The 22,909-nt window shown below is 34.1% G+C and overlaps 1 protein-coding gene across 1 annotated transcript in view; it reads right to left on the reverse strand.

Moving 5' to 3' along the window:
- OLA1 (Obg like ATPase 1) overlaps positions 1-22,909 on the reverse strand; it is a 143,497-nt gene that overhangs the window by 58,934 nt on the left and 61,654 nt on the right. The window contains exon 5 of the mRNA XM_019727463.2: positions 3,957-4,132. Coding sequence (XP_019583022.1) covers positions 3,957-4,132 — 176 coding nt within the window. The remainder of the gene's footprint in view (positions 1-3,956; positions 4,133-22,909) is intronic.

The following is a 22,909-nucleotide window of genomic DNA, read 5'->3' on the forward strand; positions in this document are numbered from 1 at the left end:
TAATTAGATCTGTATTTTATATTTGTGGAAAAGAGCAATAATGTTAAAGAAATCAGTTAAAGTGCAAAAATAAATTAAGCATAAATGATGCCCAAACTAAGTAAGTCATGAAAATGGGGGAGGAAGAGATACAGGGAAAAATCAGAAGATCAAATAAATGGTACAGGATATAAATGGTAGAGAGAGGAGTCAAAGATACTGGTTTTCAGTTCAAACAATTTGGTTCCATTAACTAAGTTAGAGACTCTGAGGACAGAGGGAACATGGGGGGAAGGGAGGGGAAGATGAATAAATACAGTTTATCCTCACCAAGTACGTTTAGTACTTGATCTCTAAGTCATGTAAGAATAGTTCTGGAAGGATATATAAGAACCTAAAGAAAAGGGTAAATGAGGAGACAGAGTGGGAGAGAGAACTACATTTTTGTAGTATACTCTTTTGGATCTTTTGACTTTTAGTGAAAAACATATCTATTACATATTCAAGTATTTTAATTTATTTATTTTTATTCTTTTTAAGGAGGGCGCAGCTCATAGTGACCCATGCGGGGATCAAACTGGCAAGCTTGGTGTTATTAGCACCATGTTCTAACCAACTGGCTAATTGGCCACCCCCATATTCAAATATTTTAAATGATTTTTTTAAAGTTATGGAAAAATCAACTTTAAAGGCTGCCATAAGAATAATGAGAAGAAATCTGCTAATAGCTACATGTTTTGGGGGACATCAATAATTTAATTCAGTTATTGACAGTAAAAAAAGACTCATTAATTACTTCTGGTTGCCTTTCTTTAGTTGTTTGATTACGTAACTTAATTCTATGAATGTTTTAAGTATGATGATTTCCAAATAATTGAGCAATACAAAATAAATTGTTCCTTAAAGCCTTCTACCTTCATTTTCCAGATTTTGTCTTTCCATACGGAATGTGTATACACACTTAAATAGGTTTATTATCAACATTGCTCTTGATGCCTTGGTGTTACTGGTATGGCTTGAACTGTGTCCTCCAAAAAGAGATATTGAAGCCCTAACCCCTGGTACCCAAAGTGTGACTTTATTTGGGAAATAGCTAAAATGAAACCATACTGGAGTAGGGTGGGCCCTTAATCCAATTATGATGGTGTCCTTAGAAGAGGGAAATTTGGACGGAGACACAGAGGGAAGATGGCCATATGATGATGGAGCCAGAGACTGGATTTTCAGTGCCACAACCACAGAACACCTGGGGCTACCAGAAGCTAAAGAACCAAGAAAGGCTTCTCCTCTAGAGACTTCAGAGGGAGCATAGCCCTGCCCACACCTGTATCAGACGTCTAGCATCTGGAACTGTGAAAGAATACATTTCTATTGTTTTAAGCCATCCAGTTTGTGGGACTTGTTATGGCAGCCCTAGGAAATTAATACACTTGGCTAGTTAATACCAATAGGAAATGTTTCTCCCACTCTTGCCTTCTTTAGTGCCTCAATTTTATCACAGACAGCAAGACCCTCTATAAAAGGTATCTTTATGTCAGAATTTATCAACCCTACACTTAGAAAATATTCTGATTTAGCATTTAAAAGTTGGTTCATGTTTTATGCTAGATTATATCTAATCCAAGTTTTTCCAGCATATTCACATTAATATACAAATGACATCCAAATTTAGAAAATGTAAACTTCATAGAAGGAGAGGCTTGAATGTCGAATTTCTAAAAGATTATCTAGAAAATAAAGACACACTTGAATGAATATTAAGGAATAATGAGGTAACTGCCTAGTGAATAAAATGATCTACCTATTTTTCTTATAATTTTCAAGTAGCTATCTTTTATAGCCTAGACTCTATGTCCAATTAAAATCCCTGATTCTGTTAACCAAGATTACAAACAAATACTGAAAACAAGAAGCCAATCACATTTTATCTTTTTAGACCAAATGTCACAGAATATAAGGAAACATTTGCTTTTCAGAAACTCCCCTAAAAGAACTAGGTGATATCATAATCATACGGTACCCTCTCATATTGGGAAAACTAAAGATAAATCGAAGCAAGGAAAAATATAAAACACCACCAAATTAATCTTGTGATCATAAAGAACAACCTAAAACAAACAGAATGACTAGGACAAAAAATTTAAATGCCTGTCAGACGTGTGGCAGAGTGTCAGTGCCTGCCCATATCCCCTTTGCCCTCACAGGACCAGCCGACGCCGATGGCTTCTTACTGTCAGCATCTAGAACTCCGCCTCAGCACTATGCTTGGCCTACACAGACATCAGGCGCCAGGGAGTTAACACTCCTAGGAGCAGCCCATAACCAATGACTGATCAAAATTACTTGATAATTACCTCAGCTTCCTCACCCTTCCAGTGGAAAAACTACAAGACACTTTCTACACTGTCTTCCAGAGGTCCCCAGCTGGACTGAGGCCCAGTAGCTCAGGGTTTTCACCTGCCTGCTCATTTATATACTTTGTTTTGGTTTCCTTCCCTTCCCTGCTCCCTGATGTGCGCTTCCTGAGATAGCTCCCAGGGAAACTGCCTGCACTCCACTCCTTGCTTCTGGAAAACCCCAACTGAAGACCTAAATCCAAGTTTAGATTAAAAGGCCGAGTCTCATATGTGACTCGAAATGGCTTTGCAACTCAAAATGACAGTCTTGAGAAAACTCATAAAGAGTTTCTTCTTAATCTTTGTTTACAAATTACCTTAGCTATACAATTTTTCAGGTTAGTGAAGATGGACTTGCTCCTAAAGCCTATGACTTCCCATGTGTGCATCTCTTCCAGCTTCACCTTTCCTACCATATTCCTTTCCCAAGTTCAGTCAGAAACTTCAAAACTCTCCAATGCAAAGCTACAATTATAATTTGAATAGGAAATAACTGAAATAACCGTGATGTTAAGAGGAGTAAAATGACATGGGCTTCCTACTTCCAGACAATCAGGGAAATCAGCTGCACCACACAGGTCTCCGTGGTCCCAGACCAGGCACTTCCGACCATAACGTATTAATAGTGCGCTTAAGTTTAGGGGTTAATTCTGTAGTTGATTTCTTCCTTAATAGTGTAGAGATCCCTAATCCACTGTGAGCTTTCCAAACTTAAATGAAAAAAGTAAAAATAAACACATGTATTAAAAATACATGAAAAGTTAAAAAAAATACTTCCTTTGACAAAAAAGCAAAAAGAGCAAGAGCAGTTTATGGAAGAAGTTAATAAATGAGAAAATATATAATTAAGTCATTGTATGTTTAATGCAAAAGACAATTTGATCATACCGTGTTTCCCTGAAAATAAGCCCTAACCAGAAAATAAGCCCTAGCATGATTTTTCAGGAGACATCCCATGAACATAAGCCCTAATGCGTCTTTTGGAGCAAAACTTAATATAAGACCCGGTCTTATTTTCAGGAAAACGTGGTACTTAAACTAAAAGCTTCAAAACTGATTTGAAACATTATAAATTTACTAATAATTATTCACTACAATGTAATAGAAAACACATTTGAATATTAAATACAATGGCATGTTTTCACTTCGTAAAAGATTAAACTTATCTGTCTACTTTAATAGTGTGTTCATTTACTCAACCCCTACGGAAGACAATTCCTTGTACAAATTACTTCTACAAATCCACAAAACTCATACATTCCGTCATTTCTCTAAATCCAGTAATTTTTTTCATCATAAAATCACATTTCCCTAACACTAAAACTTGAAGATATACATATAGTAACCATACAAGCACTCAATATTACTGCTAAATATGGCTTCTTAAGAATACCTTAAATAGCCTATCTTCATGCTTTGTTGCCAACAAAAAATGAAGTTTCTCAACAATTTTTAGCAGAAATGATCCTTGAATTCTAAAATTCCATAACAATATTAGATATTTGATGTGCTTTACTTAGAAAATTTAATAAAAAAAAAAATGAACTGAAGTATCTGAAGAAGCTGTAATATTTTACTTACATATTCAGGTTTTAGTTTTTTATCTCCTCCTCTCACAGCCACTTTTTCTAGTTTATCTATAATGGGCCCAATCATTTCCTCATCTTTAAGCTGAAGCTCTTCGTGTATTATTTCTATATCTCGAATAGGATCTACACTTCCTTCAACATGCGTGATATCATCATCTTCAAAAGCACCTAAAATGAATTAAAAGGAAGCAATTCAATAAACGAATAGTACAGAAGGTCATTATTAGAATGAGTAAAGATTCCTATAAGGTTAACAATTACACAAATTATTCTGCCTTCTTGCAAGTAGGATAGTTTTTTTTTCTATTTAATAATATTTAGGGCACTAGAAACAGAACAGTAATTCAAGAGCCTCAACATTTCAAAAACTGACTGAAATAAATAAAATTATGATCTTTACAGAAAGAAAATTATGCTCCAGAACTATTGGTATTTTCAGGTTTGGTATATTAAGACACTGAATTCCAGGCATGAGAGCCTGAAGTTCTAAACTGCACTATTAGGGTTTCCAAGGGAAACCGGATTTGGGGGAGGGGGTGAAATCATCTGGCAGACCTCTTCCCTGCTTCAAGCTACTTTATCACTGTGGTTCTGACGGTGATTAGATAATGAACCACTCAGACACACAATTTACACAGCAGCTAATTTCATCGGCCTGATTTGAGGGTATGGTTTTTAGGGGGCTATCAAAGAAGCAGATGAAGGTGCATTTGTCATATATGAGTGACAACTATTCACACTATCTGAACAAAATGGTGCTGGCCCTTATTAGAAACACATGCTATTATCACATATTTAAAGTGCAGTTGAAGCCATAATTTCAAATTGCCAACTGGAAACATAAGGGTAAAACAACCAGATATTACTGAAGCATGTGTACTGACTTTATGCCCTTTTGAAGACATAATGTGGCAACATAATTCAACTGGGATTTACTCAAATTACCACATAAAAAACAGTATCACAAAAATGAACAAATATTAAGAAATATTATCAACAGAAAACAATGATATACCCACAAACTATAAACACGTTTGTAAACCAATTAATTTTTAATTAATTTAATTAAAATTACCAATTAGTTTATATTCCCAAAATGAGAAGTTTTCAAACATTAAGCATCAATTATTTTAGATAGAGGTACCACAGGAATCATGAAAGACAGTTTGATTGAGTTTGATAGGATAAAACAGTGACTTTAGCACATTCTTACACACTGAAGGCCAAGATATTCTCATTAAAGGTCACAGAGTTTTCTAATATCATTTCCCACAATTAAAGATAATTAAGCTGTTTGTATCTCAGTGTGGAATTATTCAGTAATAATAATAATAAAATGTAAGTATATTATTGAAATTAAAATATAAGTATTTAAAATAATACTTATGAGTATTGGCATACAAACTGATATTGTATTATATAGCAATGGGAAGGTATATTATAGCTTACTAATATGAGACAGAGTGATACAGGTAAATTTTTTGCTTATTTTAAAACTACGAAAGAAGTCTCCCTGGAAGCACAATATTGTGTATTTCTTGTTATGATTTGAAGCATCTTACACAAATGGCACAATAAAACAGGAAAATAAAAATAAAAGTTAGCTTCTTGGCAGTCGAAGCAACAAAGGAAACACGGTCGATGCAGTTACATAAATAACTTTTTCTGACACCCAGAATGAAAAAATATCCTATATAGTTGTCTTTATGTAGGGGCCAATGAGTAGCTACTATAGTGATTTCCTCAACAACACCCTACAGTAAATGCATTAGCAGGTTTTAAATGGCAATTTCTTAACTACAACCCTCAATTTTAACCAAGTGGATAACAGAAAACTGGTAATCACAACTCTTCTGGAGGCGCAAAGAAAATAAAGCTCTCTGATAATCTGAACTAATCCAACTAGAAAACCTAGAATAAAGGTGGGAAATCACCGGTCTATCTTATTATCTTCAAATTATTCTCTAGATTGCACCTTGCCTGGAGTTGGCCAAGGATTAGGCTAGGGAAGGGGTTATGATGGGATCATCCCCAACCCAATCCCCCTACTATAAGAACAAAAACTCAAACCACAGACCCTATACACTCTGAATTATATTGTTGCTCCTATGCCTGAAAGTTAGTATTATTATTACATTTATTTGTATGAGTGGTAAGATACCGGGAGAAGAATCTAAATTTATCTTTGATAATAAATATTGCCAAAATTAAGATAAAAATTAAGTAAACAGTAAAATTATCCTTTAAAACTGAATAGCCTTATGAAATGAGACTTGAAACAGAAGTGAAATTAAGTTTACAGAAAATGAGGTGGCCATTTGGGCAATTTCACATTTCTTAGAACTAAAAAATTACAGATCACTTTCCAAAGACATGTTCTTGAGTCAACAGACTTCACCATACACTTACATTACAGCATTCCTTTACATCTTATCTTTTTTAGTACAATATTTAGTGGTTAAGAATAAGGGCTTTGAAATCAGACAGGTTTACTGGTCATAAAAATCTTAGACAAATCACTGAACCTCTAAGGATCTCATTTTCACATCTTTAAAATGAAGATGTTTCTACCTCTCAGAGAATGGCTATGATTAAATCAGATAATATACATAAAGTTCTAAGCAGAGAACCCAACATACGGAACTCTTTCAGTAACTGGGGCATATACTTTTTTTTTTTAAGTTGTAGGAATTAGTAATTTAGAAGAAATTCCGTGGTAATATACTCCAACATTAATTTTGAGTAATACTATTTCAAGTTACGCAATTCTTCAGAATAGTTTAAAATAAACTTGGTGAGTTCACAGGCTTTTCCCCCCGCCTAATTCTTACTAGTTCACCAGAACATGTTTACCCTAGTCCATGGCCAAAGTTATTTATTTCAACTTCACATTAACTAAAATAATGATTATAATGATTATAACTATCATCACAAATCCCTTTGGGGAAAACAATGCATTGATAGAGGAGATGTAGTCATCTTGAAGACTACACTCTATTATACCGAATTGCATGGTGAGAAAACTATTTCCATTTCAGCCCTCTTTCAGCCCTCCCAACTCTGTCAAAGAAAGTTTCAGTTCGATACCATTGGTCTTTAATGTCTAATATTTATATATTTCTCTTTTATCAACAGAGCAGGCCTCAGCCTCAGAGCTTCCAAAGGCTAAAAATAATAACTTTAATAAATATCGTTTTCATTGTATTTATTTTTATTATCTTTAATTTTGGCAAGTGATACTAATTTTTCACTTAGAGACAGCTTCCTGTTTAAATAAATTTAGTGAAAAATGTGAGATCAAGTATTTTTATAAAATCAAGAAATGTCTGATAATATTAACTACGGTCATTTTTGTGGTGGGATGTTAAGAACTTTTTTGGTACTATTCTGTATAAGATACGGTAATGTGACAGAGCTTATGTGTGCTCGGCGGGGTGGGGAGGATGGGGCATTGCTATGTAATACTTAAGCTGAGTTAGTCAGGGAGCCTCTCTGAGGAGATGACATCGGAGCTGAGACCAGAATGGCCAGAATAGGGCAGTAATGTGAAGATCTGAGGGAAGAGCATTCTAAGAAGTAAGTATAAAAATCCTAAAATGGGAATAATCTTGAAGTATTTCAGAAAGAGAAATATGGTCAGTGTGTGTGAACCACAGCAGAGGATGGTAAATAGAGTTTAAGTTGGAGAAGGAAGGCAGTTCACATACATTTGTAAGCCATGGGAGTTTGGATTTTGTTCTAGCTGTAATGGGAAGCCATTGATTGGAGAATTTTAAATAAAGAGGCAGTAGAGTAATGAGATTTATGAATTAAAGAAGCCGCTTTGGTTACTTTAAAAAGAACAAACTCGAAGGAAGGGACAAGAATGATGGCAGAAAGACTAAGTTAGGACATCGTTGTAGTGGTACAGATGAGAAATGACCAGGTAAGTGGTAACTTGATATAAAAATATAGTTGTAGAGCAGATGAGAAGTGTTTGTACTGGGAATATATTTTAGAGATGGACTAGATATAGGCAGGAAGGGCATGACTGGAGATACAAAATTAGGAGTTATCAGATGTGTTTCAAGTTATGGGTCTGGATGGCATCATGTAGAGAGAGCACTGCAATGCTCGGATGTTTGATAGGCAACAGAAACTACGGGTGACAGAGTCAGAGAAAAAGTAGAATTGTGTTCTTTTGGGAGGGAAAGAAAATGTTTCAATAAATGCCATATAAATATGAAACATGTAATTAAAATGTATTTTCTCCAACCTTTTTCTTAACTCTAGCAGGATCATTAAAAAAACATAATTTTTGTAGAAAAACAAAAATCTACCTGAAGTTCAGTAATTTCTTCTGTATTGCTCCAGTTATTTTTCTTTCTTTCAAACTCAATAAAATAAAATTTAGTATTCCATTTAAAATAGCACATCCACTGATGATCACATTTATATAAAATTGTTTCTCAGTTTTAAAAACCCTGATCAAATATTAACGAAAATAATTCCTGGGCAGTGAGCTATTAAGCAATTTTACAATCATCTTCTCTATCAGTTTTGTCTTGCTTAAACTTTTTACAGTGAATATGCATTGTTTATAAAAAACAAGTCATTTTTTAAAGGTATTCTTTTTAAAACATAATAAACAATAAACAAATTTAACTTGCAGAAAACTTTAGTTAAAATTTTGGTTTTACAGTGACTAGACACAAGGAGAAAACCACTATTACCACGAAAGTTATTTTATATCTATACATTTCCATCCATTCTGTCTGTCTGTCTGTCTATCTATCTATAATGGGTGACTGAAAAATAATACTAACTATAGTAAACCCTCATTATTAAATGATTTCCTATGAGAAAATTTACCATAACCTAACTTCAGACTGGATTCCATCACCAAGATTTTTTGTGGAGCAATTCTGCAATGTTTCCTTTCATAATAAAGCACCTTTTTTCAAACCCTGTTGACTTCTCACACTTATCAACCCTTTTAAAACCTCTTCTCTTCTGCCACTGAGCAGATGACCTTTCTCACTTCACAGGAAAAATGCATGTCATCTTTGGAACACCAAAACCCCATTTTGTTTTTACCCATTCTTTCCTTCTTCCCAGCAGTAAAATGGAGAAACGTTACCTTCTATTATTTATGGCTAATCTCTCTACCATCTCTGCTCTGGATATTACTATCTTCTCCCAAGGAAGTCTGCTCCGCAAACTTCTTTGTATTTCCTGAGACCCGAATCTATTATGCCTCTCTCTCCTATCGCATTTAGAGCATCTCCATTTCCCCTAATACTTTCACATCAACACTTAAGTAGGTTTAAGATTCTATACTAAATAAATCATGTCAGTCACCCTTAGACATTAATTCCCATTCCAATGATGGCTTTCTTTCCTCCAGTTCAGTGCCAAACTTCTTGAAAGAGCTGTTTGTACCTGCTCTCTCCACTTCTTTACTTCCCACTTAAAACTTAACCACTGCAGTTTGGAATATGCCTCCACGATGCTATCAGAACTTGATCTCAAAAAGGACACCAATGATTTGCCTTCATAAAGCTAAATCAAATAGCCATTGTTCAGGAATTTTGAATGCCCTCTCAGCAGGATCTAACTTGAAAGCACTGATACGCGAGTATAGAGTCTCTTTCATTGCTTCCTTCTAACCACATTCTCCTGATGTTCTTCTATTTTCTCTGAGCATTTCTTCTTGGTCCATTCATTTTCTTGCTCTAACTACCCCATGAATGTGGATTATCTCTCTTAAATATTTTCTCTTATCCCTTCATTACACTCATTAACAGAAGTTCTAGCCCAGAACTCCCCTGAGTGGCTCCAGTATACTTTGAGGTAATAGCAGATAAAATGAACCAAAAAATATTTTTTCAGTTATTATATAAATCATTTATATTATAAAATCCATTCACTAAGGGAATAAATGCAAAATGTCAATACTTATGCTAAAGTTGTGCATGTTAAATTTTTGTACTTCCTTTACTGAAAGCCAGTCAGTCAGAATACAGATATGTTTGACTTGGTGAGACACATTTGACTACCCACATGTATTGGGAGATTCTGCATGTTATTTATTTCTTGGTATGATGTGGCAGAAATTAGTTGGCTATTTTCAATTATTGTAAGTCGACTGAAGATTGATCAATTTACTCATTCATTCATTCAAAGCTTGTCTTATTTCACAAATTCTGAATAAGAAGGATAAATCTATATCCTATTTAAGATGCTAAATCTAACTGAGAAGGGCTTCAGAAATAAAAACATACTTTGAAATTCAGGACTTCAGTGAACTGCTTTGCAATATTACTACTTAAATTTAGCCTGTCTTCAATTTTCAGAAGCAAAGCACCCCTAGTTAGAAGTAGAAATAGTTTTTAAAAACATGATGCATTTAAGTGTACCGGCTCCAGAGCAGTACTTCATAAACCACTTGTTATGGAAACTTTGACATTTCAAATAGCATGTCTAGAGGTTTGTTGTTGTTGTTTAAATAAGAGGGTATGTGGTCAAGATGGACCTATTGGACTTACGTTTTTTTCCATCCTTTGTCACTATACAATGCAGAGATAAGGAATTCCTTGGTATGTAAACCAATGCATAAACTGCAACACCCCCAACACATATGCAAACCAGAATATGCCTTGCTAAATACAAGTTCCCCACGTAAAAAAAAGATAAAAGAAAAAAAGCTGGCTTAATATCTAACAATATGCTAAGTCTTGTGAGAATTAAAAATCAAAATAATAGGACCTGAGTCTCAATGATTGTACAATCTGGTTGGGAAAACAAATCTAATCTAACAAAGGAGAAAACTCACTAGCAAGCACTTTAAATATAGGTTTAATTAATAATAACTAATCATCAAGGCCTTTAAATATAGAAAAAAACAGTAGAGAGTAAAGAAGATGAAGAAAGGCATGACAACAGGAAAAAGCATCAGAGAAAAAAAATAAAGGCTGAAATAAATAAGGCTTCCTGAAGGGCTGACCACTGAGAAATTGTATTGATGCACAGTAGAAGATAAAAGTTTACTACACCAGGTAGGGGAGAAGGACAGGGAAGTCAAATAGCAAGGTAAGTCTGCATCTCATCTGTTAGTCAAGAGAGGTAACACTGGTTTTTATGTTAGTGAGTAACAAATGGAAAGTAGCATTTAGAAAGACTAACCAGAAGTAGGGAACCAGCTAAAAGAGAATTGCTGTATTCTAAATATTGTGATGAAGTGCACTAGAGTACTGATGGAAGGTATAAAGGAAGGGTGACTAGTAAGACTTAACTAAAGAAAACAATATCAACTAGTGGAGAAAGAGAGAGAGAGAGAGAGAGAGAGAGAGAGAGAGAGAGAGAGAAGGAGGAGGAGGAGGAGGAGGAGGAGGAGGAGGAGGAGGAGGAGGAGAAGAAGGAGAAAAGAAGAGAGAACACTCCTATATCATGACAAGGTTTCAAGCAAAAAAGATCTTTATCTGCATTCAAAGCCCAAATCAAGTATGAAACCAAAAGGTATTCTATAAACAAAGTACAGATTCTAGAAAAAAAGAAATAATTACTTTTAATATTTAAAATATTACAATATACTGAATCTTAAATCATGGCACCAAATCATCCTGTATGCTACATTCTTTCCAGCTTGTCCTTTGTGGTAAATAGCCAATGTTTTGAACAACTACGAGGTGTGATCCAAAGATACAGTGAAGTTTAAAAAAAAAAAAAAATTATTATAGTACAAGACACATTGCCGTTAATCCCCCTCAAAACATTCCCTGTCACTTCGAACACACTTATCCCATCGCTCTTGCCACTTTCTGACGCAGTTCTGGAAGTCCTCTTTTGTGAGTGTCTAGTTGCACCGTCGTGGCTGCCTCGATGTCCAGAATGGATTCAAAACATCTTCCTTTCATGGTCATTTTCACTTGGGGGAAGAGACAGAAGTCACACAGTGCCAGATCTGGTGAATTAGGTGGATGAGGACACACTGTAATATTTTTGACAGAAATTGCCATACCAGAAGTGAGGTGTGAAACGGAGCGTCATCATGATGAAGGATGAAATAAAGACATTCACGAAAGAGGAGTCCCAGAACTGCTTCAGAAAGTGGCAAAAACAATGGGATAAGTGTGTTTGAAGCAATGGGGAGTATTTTGAGGGCGATTAACGGCAATGTTTTTAAGTGCAATAAATTTTTCAAATTTAAACATTCACCATATTTTTTTATCACACTTCATATATTCTGATCCAGAGTCCTGCCAAAATCACTGAAAAGGTTAGAGGCCACATTTCTATACTAGTAAAAGTTCAATTCTTCAATACAATATTAGAAAACAAGGATACCCTGCTCAAAAATATCTTTATCTTTGCAAATTTCTGATCCATTCTTCAAAGCAAAGTCCTATTCTGTGTCAGAATAATAATTCCCAATTTCCTTATAATTTTATAGCTCATTAATTTTTAAAGAGAAAGAAGAGACCTAAACTTGCATTGCCAATTCACTTAACATCCATAGCTTTATTCACAAACACTGAAAATGCCAGTTCCTATTTACTTTCCATAAATGACGTGACAAAAATTCTTTACTTGTATGGGGGGAAGAGTGGTTTAAAGAGGGAGTTTAAGCTGTTTATTCCATACTCCAAGTGCTCTGATTTAGAAGTATAGTTTAAGCCCAGGTTTACAGATGAACTTTAAAACTCTAGTCTTAATCTAAATAAAGCCCCTTCTCATCTTGACAATAAAAGGGATTTGAGCAAAAACAGAATCTAATTCATAGCTGGAACTCAGCTTGTATAATTTTTTTCATCTTTATATTAAATAAAATGTGCAGTTTTAACTATACTTCCCTTAAGCTAGAAAGGAGGAAAGCATCTCAATTTATTATATTTACTTCAAAAATCAATTTTCTTTCTTAAAAATATCAGGGAACAAGGCGAATTTTGGAACACAGAAAATAACTAATAAATCATTCTGCTAACAAAATTCTGCTAAAAAGGATGTAGGTTTAAGTCTCTAAGCTTTCAGAGTTCGAAGAAAATGAAAAGGGTTGTATCAATTAAATTTTAATTACGTTAAGTGGATGTATTTATAGACCTCTGGAAAAATAAAATATTTTGTAAACATATAAAAATGGAAATAATTGGTCTAGTAATGTAAACTGTTAATTATTTGATGCAATACCATAAACGGAATAGCGTAAGTAGACTTGCTGGGTTGTACTTATTTACAAGAACAAATCAATCAAAAGTAGCCTTTAAAGTCTTTATTTAACCTTCATTTTCCAGGGAAAACCTATTATTTGAGATATAGCAAAAGCCCAAAAATAATTCAGTCTATGCCACAGGCTGTTTAATGCTGGAATAAAAAATAGAACTATGGGTCGCCTAAAGAATTTGCTTTTGCTTTGCTTCTCTTCCAGAGCTTTCCCCGCCTCCTCTCTCATATAGGAAAAGGCTCCAAAACTAAATCCTGGCCAAGAGGAAACCTACCATCCCTCTGACATATTCAAAAATTGATCAAGGTTTTCAGAAAGGTTAGTAAAATAAAATGCACATGTGGCTCACTTTGAGGGACCAAGCTAAAAGAAATTATAAATAATTCATGCAGGACATTTACACAAAGTAGTTAACTTACGTGGAAGCAATCAAGCAATGCTAGAAGTAAAAAATCCTTCCCAATCTTGAGAGGTATAGGTATCTAGTATAAGAGAGAATAATAAAGTGGACCGGCCAGGTTCTGAGAAAACTTAAAAATATTTGCTTATTATTTTCTCTTAACTTTAAGACTTCATGTAAATTAAAAATAATATGCTTTTAAGCAGTGACTCAAAAACAAAACATTAAGTAGGAAGGATGAGATGAACAAAGAATGCAAACATAAAGACATAAAAACATTAAAATGGAGCTTGTATTAGTGTAGCAGCAAGCAAAAACAAAATCTTTTGGTTATTACTGACACCACCTAACAGATTAGAAGCAACACATTACAATATTATACAATATACTTCTTTTAAATATATAGAATACCAGAAAACTCTTCCTATCATTACTGGTTGTATTTATATTTAGATAATTAGACATCACCATGAAGGAATCCTTAAAGTCGCTGAAAAGTTACAAATAATAACCCAGAGTCAACACCTGTACTTAGTTATATTCAACTGCTCAAGGGTTTCACATTTTCAGCTGCTGCAACATAGCAACTCCTTCCAAAGAAGTGCGCAGAAAGGAAGCACCTTAATGAGAACTAGCATTCATCTCAACAAGATTTTCATTTCTTATTCTACATAATAGATAACCTAAATGCATAAAAGGCAGTTTTAATCAATGATATTTCGAATATTTATTGAGATTCTGCTCTATTTCTAATGCTGAACGAGCTGCTTTGGCTGTATTTAACCTTCCCAATAAACCATCTCACTAACTTCCTAACTTCTAAAACATCACTCAGCCTTCTACCAGTAGGAACAGCCCTCTGTAAACTGGCTTTGTCCCACCCTCACTCTCCACAAATCCTCAAGTCAAACTCTTCATATCCACCAAGACCTGAAAGTTCTTCATATTCAATTTTCACTATATTTTTGCCCATTCCCTTCTTCGGGCCTCAATGACACATATCCTTACAAATTACATCCATCCCTAAAATGTATAGTTTAATTTCCCCTCATCTACAAGGCAAGTCTGGAGGAGTCTAGGTCTAAGAGATCTCTACTATTCCTGAGTCATAAGAGGAGTTGTAGAGACTTGTTTGAAATAAAGTACAGTAAAATTGATGGTTTAATATATTACACCAAATATGGCTCCTGGGAAAATTCATTTACGTATCTTTTTAAGAAGTAATGTGAAAAAAATGCAGAGAGAAAAATTAATTAGAATTTTATCTTTATTACCAGTACTGTAAGCAATAAATAATGGAGTCATGTCAACTCTATGCTATTAAAGAAATAAACAGCCAATCAGAGCTTTACTTTTTCTAACGTTGGTGCCCATTAATATCCTATCTTTTAATCAAACTCACCCACTCTCAATGCTTTCATTTTATGTTTTCAATGCTGTTCTTCATCCTGCATGGAATATTCTTCCTCCCCACTTCTGCCTTTCAAAAAAAGTTTGTCACTGAAATGGTATCTTCAGGATGATGCCTTCTCTAACCATACCCTCTATCTGAACTGTTAACAACAATCTGCCCATTTTATTCATATGACCTGTAGCATAAACATCTAACATTAGAATATGTGATTCTATATACTAAGTTCAGGGATTCTGTCTTAAATGCCTTTCTAATTCCCTCCAGTGCCTTGATCAGAGCTAATACACAATAAGGTATAAGATGAAATGAAGAATAAAGGAATCGATGTATGAATGAATGTCTCAAGCACTTAGCACAGAAGGAAAAACTGTTAGAGGAGAACTATGCACTCCAGATGAAACCAGACGTGCAGCACAATAAGATATTTCAAAGAAACCAGAGCATGGCAAACTGCGATAATAGACGTGAGAAGTTTCTTGTGTTTCATCTCTTCGCCTGTGAATTGCTTGACTATTAGTGACGAATATTCACACTGATTTTCTAAAAACTTCCTGGGCGTGTCACACTGGATTATGTATTATGGTACAATTTAAAAAATTATAAATCAAATTAAAAAGAGGGAAAACATACCTATCTACCATAACTAAGACCAATAAATTTAGCCATACAAGAGGGAGAAGGAATTGATAGCATGAATCACAATTAAGAAGAGAAGGCCTGAATACAGATGAAGACTTTCTGAGGCAGATATCAGCAAAGGGAAGCAGAGAGTCAAGAGAACTATTCTAGGCAGGATGGAAGCGTAAGTATAACAAGTGATTAAGGGCATGGAGTCTGGAATCAGATTATTTGGGTTCAAATTTGGACTATTTGATTCATTAGTTGTGTGATTATTGAATTTCTCCATGGCTTAGTTTCCTTGTCTGTGAATTGTAGACCATAACACCTACCACATAAGATTGTTCTGAAGATTAAAAGTGATAATATATGTAAAGATCTTAGAATGGTGCCTGGCACATAGTAAGCACTCAAAATATGTTAGTTATACTAATAAATGAAAACCTAAAGACAATGTATATATACCAGGGTTTCTCTTCCTTGGCCCTATTAACATTTTGGGCCAGATAATTCTTTGTTGTGGGGCACTGCCCTGTGCATCGCAGGATGTCTGACAGCGCCACTGGCCTCTACAACCTAGATGTCAGTGACACACACACACACACACACACACGGGCACACATGCCAGCTGTGAAGACTCCAAAAAAGACTCAAAAAAGACTCCAGACTTTGCTAAGCCACAGTTGAGAACCACTGGCGTACAACTAAAGACAAAGGTAGCAAAAGATGTTACCATAGGTTCAAATGTGCAGATGTCAACTGAGCGGAAGGTTCTAATGCTGAACTGAGGAGTTAAAACGTACTCTTTCAGACTATAAAATGCCTATGTAGATTTTCAGAGAAGCACTCTTGATTTTGCTGTTGCTCACTTATTTACTCACACTCTTCTGAATGATTCTATGAGTTATGTACAAGATCTAATAGCTTGGAGAGAGACTGACGGTCACAAACAAAACAGTTGATTGTTGGGTACTAGCGATAGAAATAACAGGAAAAAGGTCAAATCTGAAAAAAAAATTAAAGAAAATTTTACAAAGATTTCTTTGGTCTAGTGAGTAGGAAGAATGGTATCAAACTGAAAAGAAATGAAATGTGGCAAGTCACATAATTGGAGGTGCAAAATAGCTAGTTAAAGATACACATTTTAGAGACATTTAACAAATGTTTACTGAATGTTAATTACAAAGATAGTTGTGCTAGGAGCTGGAAGGAGAATTTCAGAGGTGAGAAAAAGCCGAGGAAGATTAGTTTCTGCCTTCAAAAATGTTTATGGTCTAATAGGGGAGACAGCTCAGCACATCATAATACAAGAAAGTAAATCCAGGATGAATGACAGCAGGGAGAGCATCAGTATTCCATACAAGGTGAAGGAAAGACAGCCTCAAGGTTTCAAACTGGAACATTGGTGTTATATAGATGCCATTTACAATTTAGATTAAGATTCATGTACAGGTTTTAATGGAAGTATAAATTATTTTTAATCCCATATTTGAGTGCATTGATGCTGTGATAAGAGATAATATTGTCTCTCTAGAGTCTGAAACTTGTGTTTATATGCTTGGAAAATGTAAACATGTGACAGTCAAGTAAATGGCTGGCTATTAATTTTTTAAATATTTTACAGCTTTATCCATAATATCAATGGATTATGATTTTTTACCTAGTTTTTCTAAGATATTGGCGGGGGGGAGGTGCGGTAGAAGAAATGGAAAAGGGGAAATTCACCAAGAATATCTGGTGTTTGAATAGGAAATGATGGTTTGACTAAATCCATATTACACAATAGCAACAGCATTCTTGGGTCCAAATCAAAAGTACTGTGCAGGTAGATGTCCTAAAACCAGATAACATACCTCACAAAATAATTACACCCTGAAATACAATATCCACAGTTATAAAAAGAGAGCAGAAACATGGAAGCAAGGGTAAGACCTAGAGCGATGAAGGAAAGGCAAATAACCACACCTTTGGGAGCAGACTGTGTAAGGCAGGTCACTGCATTCCCAGCAGTCTTCCAATCCAATCCACTCTGTTTGGCTCAACAAAAGGTACCAGCTACCTAAGGACTCTTAGACTCCTGCTGCTATCCTACAGTCCTCAGGATCTTGTCATCACCATCAATAGTTAAGCCAGAGCAAACAATCACCACCAGGTGGTGCCAAATCAAAGCCAGTCCCGGAATGGACTTGGCGAGGCCAGTACCTAGTCACACCCCGGACCCCCCGCTGCAGCCAGCTGTGCAGGTCACCATCACTTAATTCATCTAGCAATAAAGTGACCTCATATGCTATGCAGCTGAAACCTTTGGACCCATGTAGCATATTACAGCAGAGGAGGGGAGGTTACTGTAATACCTTCTTGAGGAGGTTGACATCTTGGGCTACTCACAGAAAAATACATTTTAAAAAAAAATTTTTTTTTTTTTTACTTTATGCCATATTTTATAAATGCAAACTCAGATAAAGTTTTAAAAGTAATCAGGAAATCATAAATAAGAATGCAGTGTACAAAAAGTTCTGATTAATCAAGACTAGATAGTTAAATATGAACACAATGCTGCTAGGCTTTCCCACATGGCTCTATTAATGAACCAAGATCTTCAAGAGTGAAAGGATATAATATCAATGATCCCCCTGAAGAAAGTTAAATAATCCTATAGCTCTTTTGTCTTTGGAGCATGAAACATGAAGGCTGTAGTAATAAAGACAAGTCTTCACACCCCTTCTCCAATGTAAAAAAAAATATGGTAGTTTCTCTAAATTTCTTTAAGAATCACCTCAAATTTTCCAGTAAAAGACTTCATAGCAAACTTATTCCCTCCATCTCCATCCCATCCCCACCAGCAGCAGATTTATATGTTATACCTGTCAAGATCTGATGACTGTATGTTATGTATTCATCTGAACAGAACCACTACACTTAGTTACAGGCTATCATCAACCAATTCATTCTCTTGCTAAAATCAAGTCATCCAATTACTCCTTGACTAATCAAGGCTGTTTTGGCTTTTTCTTTTTTCAAAAGGTACTCAACAGCATAAACAGTTCACTTACAAGAAATGGAAAGGGGCTAATCAGCAGAATTATTGTTTTGCTGCTACAATTTGCAGTATTTAAATTTAGTTGCTGATTGGACTGAAAGTTTTGTGATATAGCATATGAAACTAGTTTAATACAACTGTGAAGCTGTATAGCTGTATTGTCTTGCTATATTGGTCTACTTTGTAGGCTAGACAATTAACTACTTTCTTTAAAATAAAGATATGTTAAAAATAAGTTTCCATATACTTTCCCATATACATTGGTTTTATTATGCAAAGGCAACAAGCTATTAATTCCTGGGCATTATTTTTAAAGTCAAGAACTATGTGCACACATACATATGTGTGTTTGTTACAAGCATATAAAAACTACAATTGCTTGGGTTTTCAATCTACATTTATTTTAGCTTCTAAGCAACAATAAACTAAAGAAACATTAATTATTTGATTATAATTTAAGAAAACAAAGATTATCTAAAATGAGTACATGCTTTAAATAAAAACATGTTAGCCCCTCGGATAATAAATAAAACAGTGGACACTACATTTCTAAAATGGGGAGTAATTCAATTACAAAAATAATTCTGGGTACACACAAACTGTAAAATAAAATTATTATCCATCAATATTGTTACTCTTATCTATATAAAATTTGAGAATTTTAACAGAATGACTCAAGACTGAAATCTAAACACCAAACTAAAACCTTGAATTTTATTTATTCACTAAAAAATAAGAAAAGATTTATGTTAAAATCTTGATTGAAAATTTTGAAGAGATATGAGACTCAGTCTTGTTAAATATGGAAATACATTAACAAAAATGACAGATTTTATTTTACAGGAGGAAGACTTACTTTTATATTAAAATGAAGTTTGGCTTTTTTAAAACCTTAAAATAAAACCAAATTCTTTATACATTAAAATAATGCTGTGCACTAACCATCAACAAGAACTTTTATATAGAAAGGAAAACAACACACATATAAATAGGATTAAAACAATTTCTGAATCTTTTACATATATGTACATACTATACATAAGTAATACTGTATAGGCATAGGCATATATTTTGCATGCTAAGACCCACCTAGAAATGAAAATCTACACAGAATTGTAAAATTATACTTCTATCAAATGTCTGATAGGACCATTTGACAAATACATACACATTTCAGAGAAGTCTTAATTTCACAAATGCATTGATGTAAATGCTAGTACATTTCAAACCAAGCATGCTTAATTTCCAAACACTTAAATAATTTTTTTAAAAGATTCAATCTGGTTATCTATGCTGAAATTTAAGGAAGCAAATACATTAAAAACTAAAATACATTTCAACAACAGAGAACTAATATTCTTTAAAGATTAATATTGCTCAGAGTAGGCACACCTGCCAATATATTAAAATAAGTAAAATCAACTATAAAAGTGAATAAATCAAATGCCATGGTAGACTTGACTTCTCGAGACAGCATTTTCAGCCGTCTTTTGTGGCTTTGTTTGGCGCCATAGTCCTTTAAGTTTTGTCTTCATAAAGCCCTAACTAGTTGTAATCATTTGCAGCCTAATTGTGGACATTTATCTGCTTTTCTTATGCATAGAACATAGCTATTAAAGCTGAATGGTGATGGTGTGAAGTATAGGTTAAATTGGGTGAAATTAAAGCAAATTACTCCGGGATGTGGAAATCTGAAAATAGAAACCACCAATGATTTGCAACCCTCTTGATGATCAGCTTCACAGAACCTAAACGAAAGAAAACTTACATATTTTAAAGTTAACTAGGTTTTTAAAAAAAATAATATGTATAAATGTATTTTTAACTACATGCACTTCTTAGTAATGGTGGAAAGATTATTTGTTTAACTCAGCTGCAATGTTAAAAAGAGCTCTCAGGTTTCTATTTTAAAAGTACAGTTCATTTCTTAAATGAGATTTCCTTTCCTTCACATACTTTTTTACCTATAAGAATTCACCCAACTATACCAAACACAATAGTACACACATCATATATTATTTTGCTAGCTAAGTTTTAAACCTACATAAAAATATTAATAATACTGAAGATGACATAACACTGAAGTTATAGTAATAAAAGCAAATTAAAAATGTAAACATAAAGGTATTATATCTATAGGTTTATTTATATATGTCATATATAAATCCGCAGGTGTGACGATCATACAAAGGCCTAGCAATAAATGTGTAACATTAAAATGCATACAACAATTTTATTTAAAATCTTACTGCTTGGTCCACAGATTTGGATAAAGATAATAAAAACATCCATTTGCACCTTGCATATTCTCTTAGGCAATCATACATAATACAAGAAATTTGCTAGACCACAATTTAGACCAGCTTACTCTAAACTAGACCAGCTTACTCTAAACTAAAGCTGGAAAAAATATTCCTACTAATGAAACTGACATCCTTCTTTTCTTGACTGCAATGTAGAAAGCATATTTCAGCATCTGAGGAGAGATGAAATTATAATATATATGACCCACGCCTTCAAGGAGCTTACAGTCTAGTTGGAGAAATAAGACAAGCATATGTAATTAAATTATAGATACATGAAATAATACCTACAAAAGAGAGCTCCTGGTCTCAAAGGTAGGAAAAAGAAAACACAAAGGGGATAAAGGAATAGGATCACAGAGGATATGGACCTTACAGGATAAAATTTAGTTAGAGAGGTACAGCAAAAACAAGAGTAAAATGACTACGGTACATTCAAAGCACAAAGAGCAAATCCATCTGAGAACATTTAGAACAGATAAGAGCAATGTAAAGCACACTAATGCTTGACAATGAAAAACCTGGAGTACTAGGCAGAAAATGGAATTCCCAAGGAAGGCATGAACATTTTACAAAAGTTAGTAAAATTAGTAACATCATCAAATGCAACGACTGATAAGCAGTGATACATCCAATTTCTCAGTGGCTATTATCACCAGTAAAAGAGATATGCCAAGGGGTGGTTCTCTAGAATATTAGCAAAATCCCTAGATTCTAGGTGTTCCCCTTTTCTTGCCCCATACCAGGCTATGAAAGTACTGCTTCTTATTTAATAACTGAATCCTTATGTATTCATTATCTTTGCATTTTAGAGTTAGCATAGTACAAAACGTTAATATTCACTGTAATATTCAGTTATTGGTAGATTTTTATTTGCATACATGTTAAAACCATAGCAACAATATATATTTCTAAATAATACTGCAATGTTAATAAAACTTAACTAGGAAATTTACCAAAATGCACACAATTATTTTCTGCTTTGTGAAAAATAGGCCTTTTTTTCCTCCATGATATGGGAACTGAAGGCTTGCACATAGTCCCTACAGGACATAAGAATGGTTGAGAACCACTACTCTTGAAGGAAGAAACTGGAGGAAGGAGAGAATAGAATAGTGATTCTCAAAAATCTCCCAGGCTGCAAAAGATTGCCAGGCCTCTCCTTGATTTTGGATCAATAGGGTACTACTTAGAATTCTGCATTTTAAACAAAACATCCGACACAGGTGGTCCCAGGGTCACTCACTGATCAGTAGGAAAAAAAAGCCCCAGTAAGAACATATCACTAAAGTTAGTTATAACGCATAAGAGCCTGAAGTGGGAGTAGAAATAGAAAGAAGTAGGAAAAGAAGTATTTCCAGAAAAGACTAACAGAAGTTGATGACAGATTACAGAATAAGATAAAGTAAATCATTATTATCTCTAAACAAAAGTATGGGTGCCTACTTAGAAAGCTGATCAAAAATTTAAATCTAGATATCAGAAGACTTTTAACCTAGGAAATAAAGATTTTCATTTGGTGAAAGGAAATCCTTTATTTAACCAAATAAACAAACACTGTTTAAAAATAAACAGAACAAAAGAAAACTTTTAGAACATGGTATTTAATAAAGTTTTGGACTTATACTGCGTAGACATGCTTTTTATTCATGTAGACACGCTTAAAATTTGCAGTGATCAATACAGAGCACTATGAGACTCTAAATACCATTTTGCTTTACACGTATTTGGTAATCCCACAAAGTAGTAGATCAGTTTCATTTTCATGAACGATAAAATTCACCACGTATTTAATGAAGAGGCAACATTTTTATTACAACTCTACTAATGAAATTTCATCAGAATTATACTGCTTCAACTCATAATAATGGGATGTTTTAAACCAGTATTACGAGGTATTACCATGAAAAGATGATACTTCTCAGTCAAAACTCAAAGTAAATTAGTTCCTTAAAATTCAACAGGCATTTT

This window comes from Rhinolophus sinicus, linkage group LG01, assembly GCF_036562045.2.
Source record: "Rhinolophus sinicus isolate RSC01 linkage group LG01, ASM3656204v1, whole genome shotgun sequence".
Lineage (NCBI taxonomy): Eukaryota > Metazoa > Chordata > Mammalia > Chiroptera > Rhinolophidae > Rhinolophus > Rhinolophus sinicus.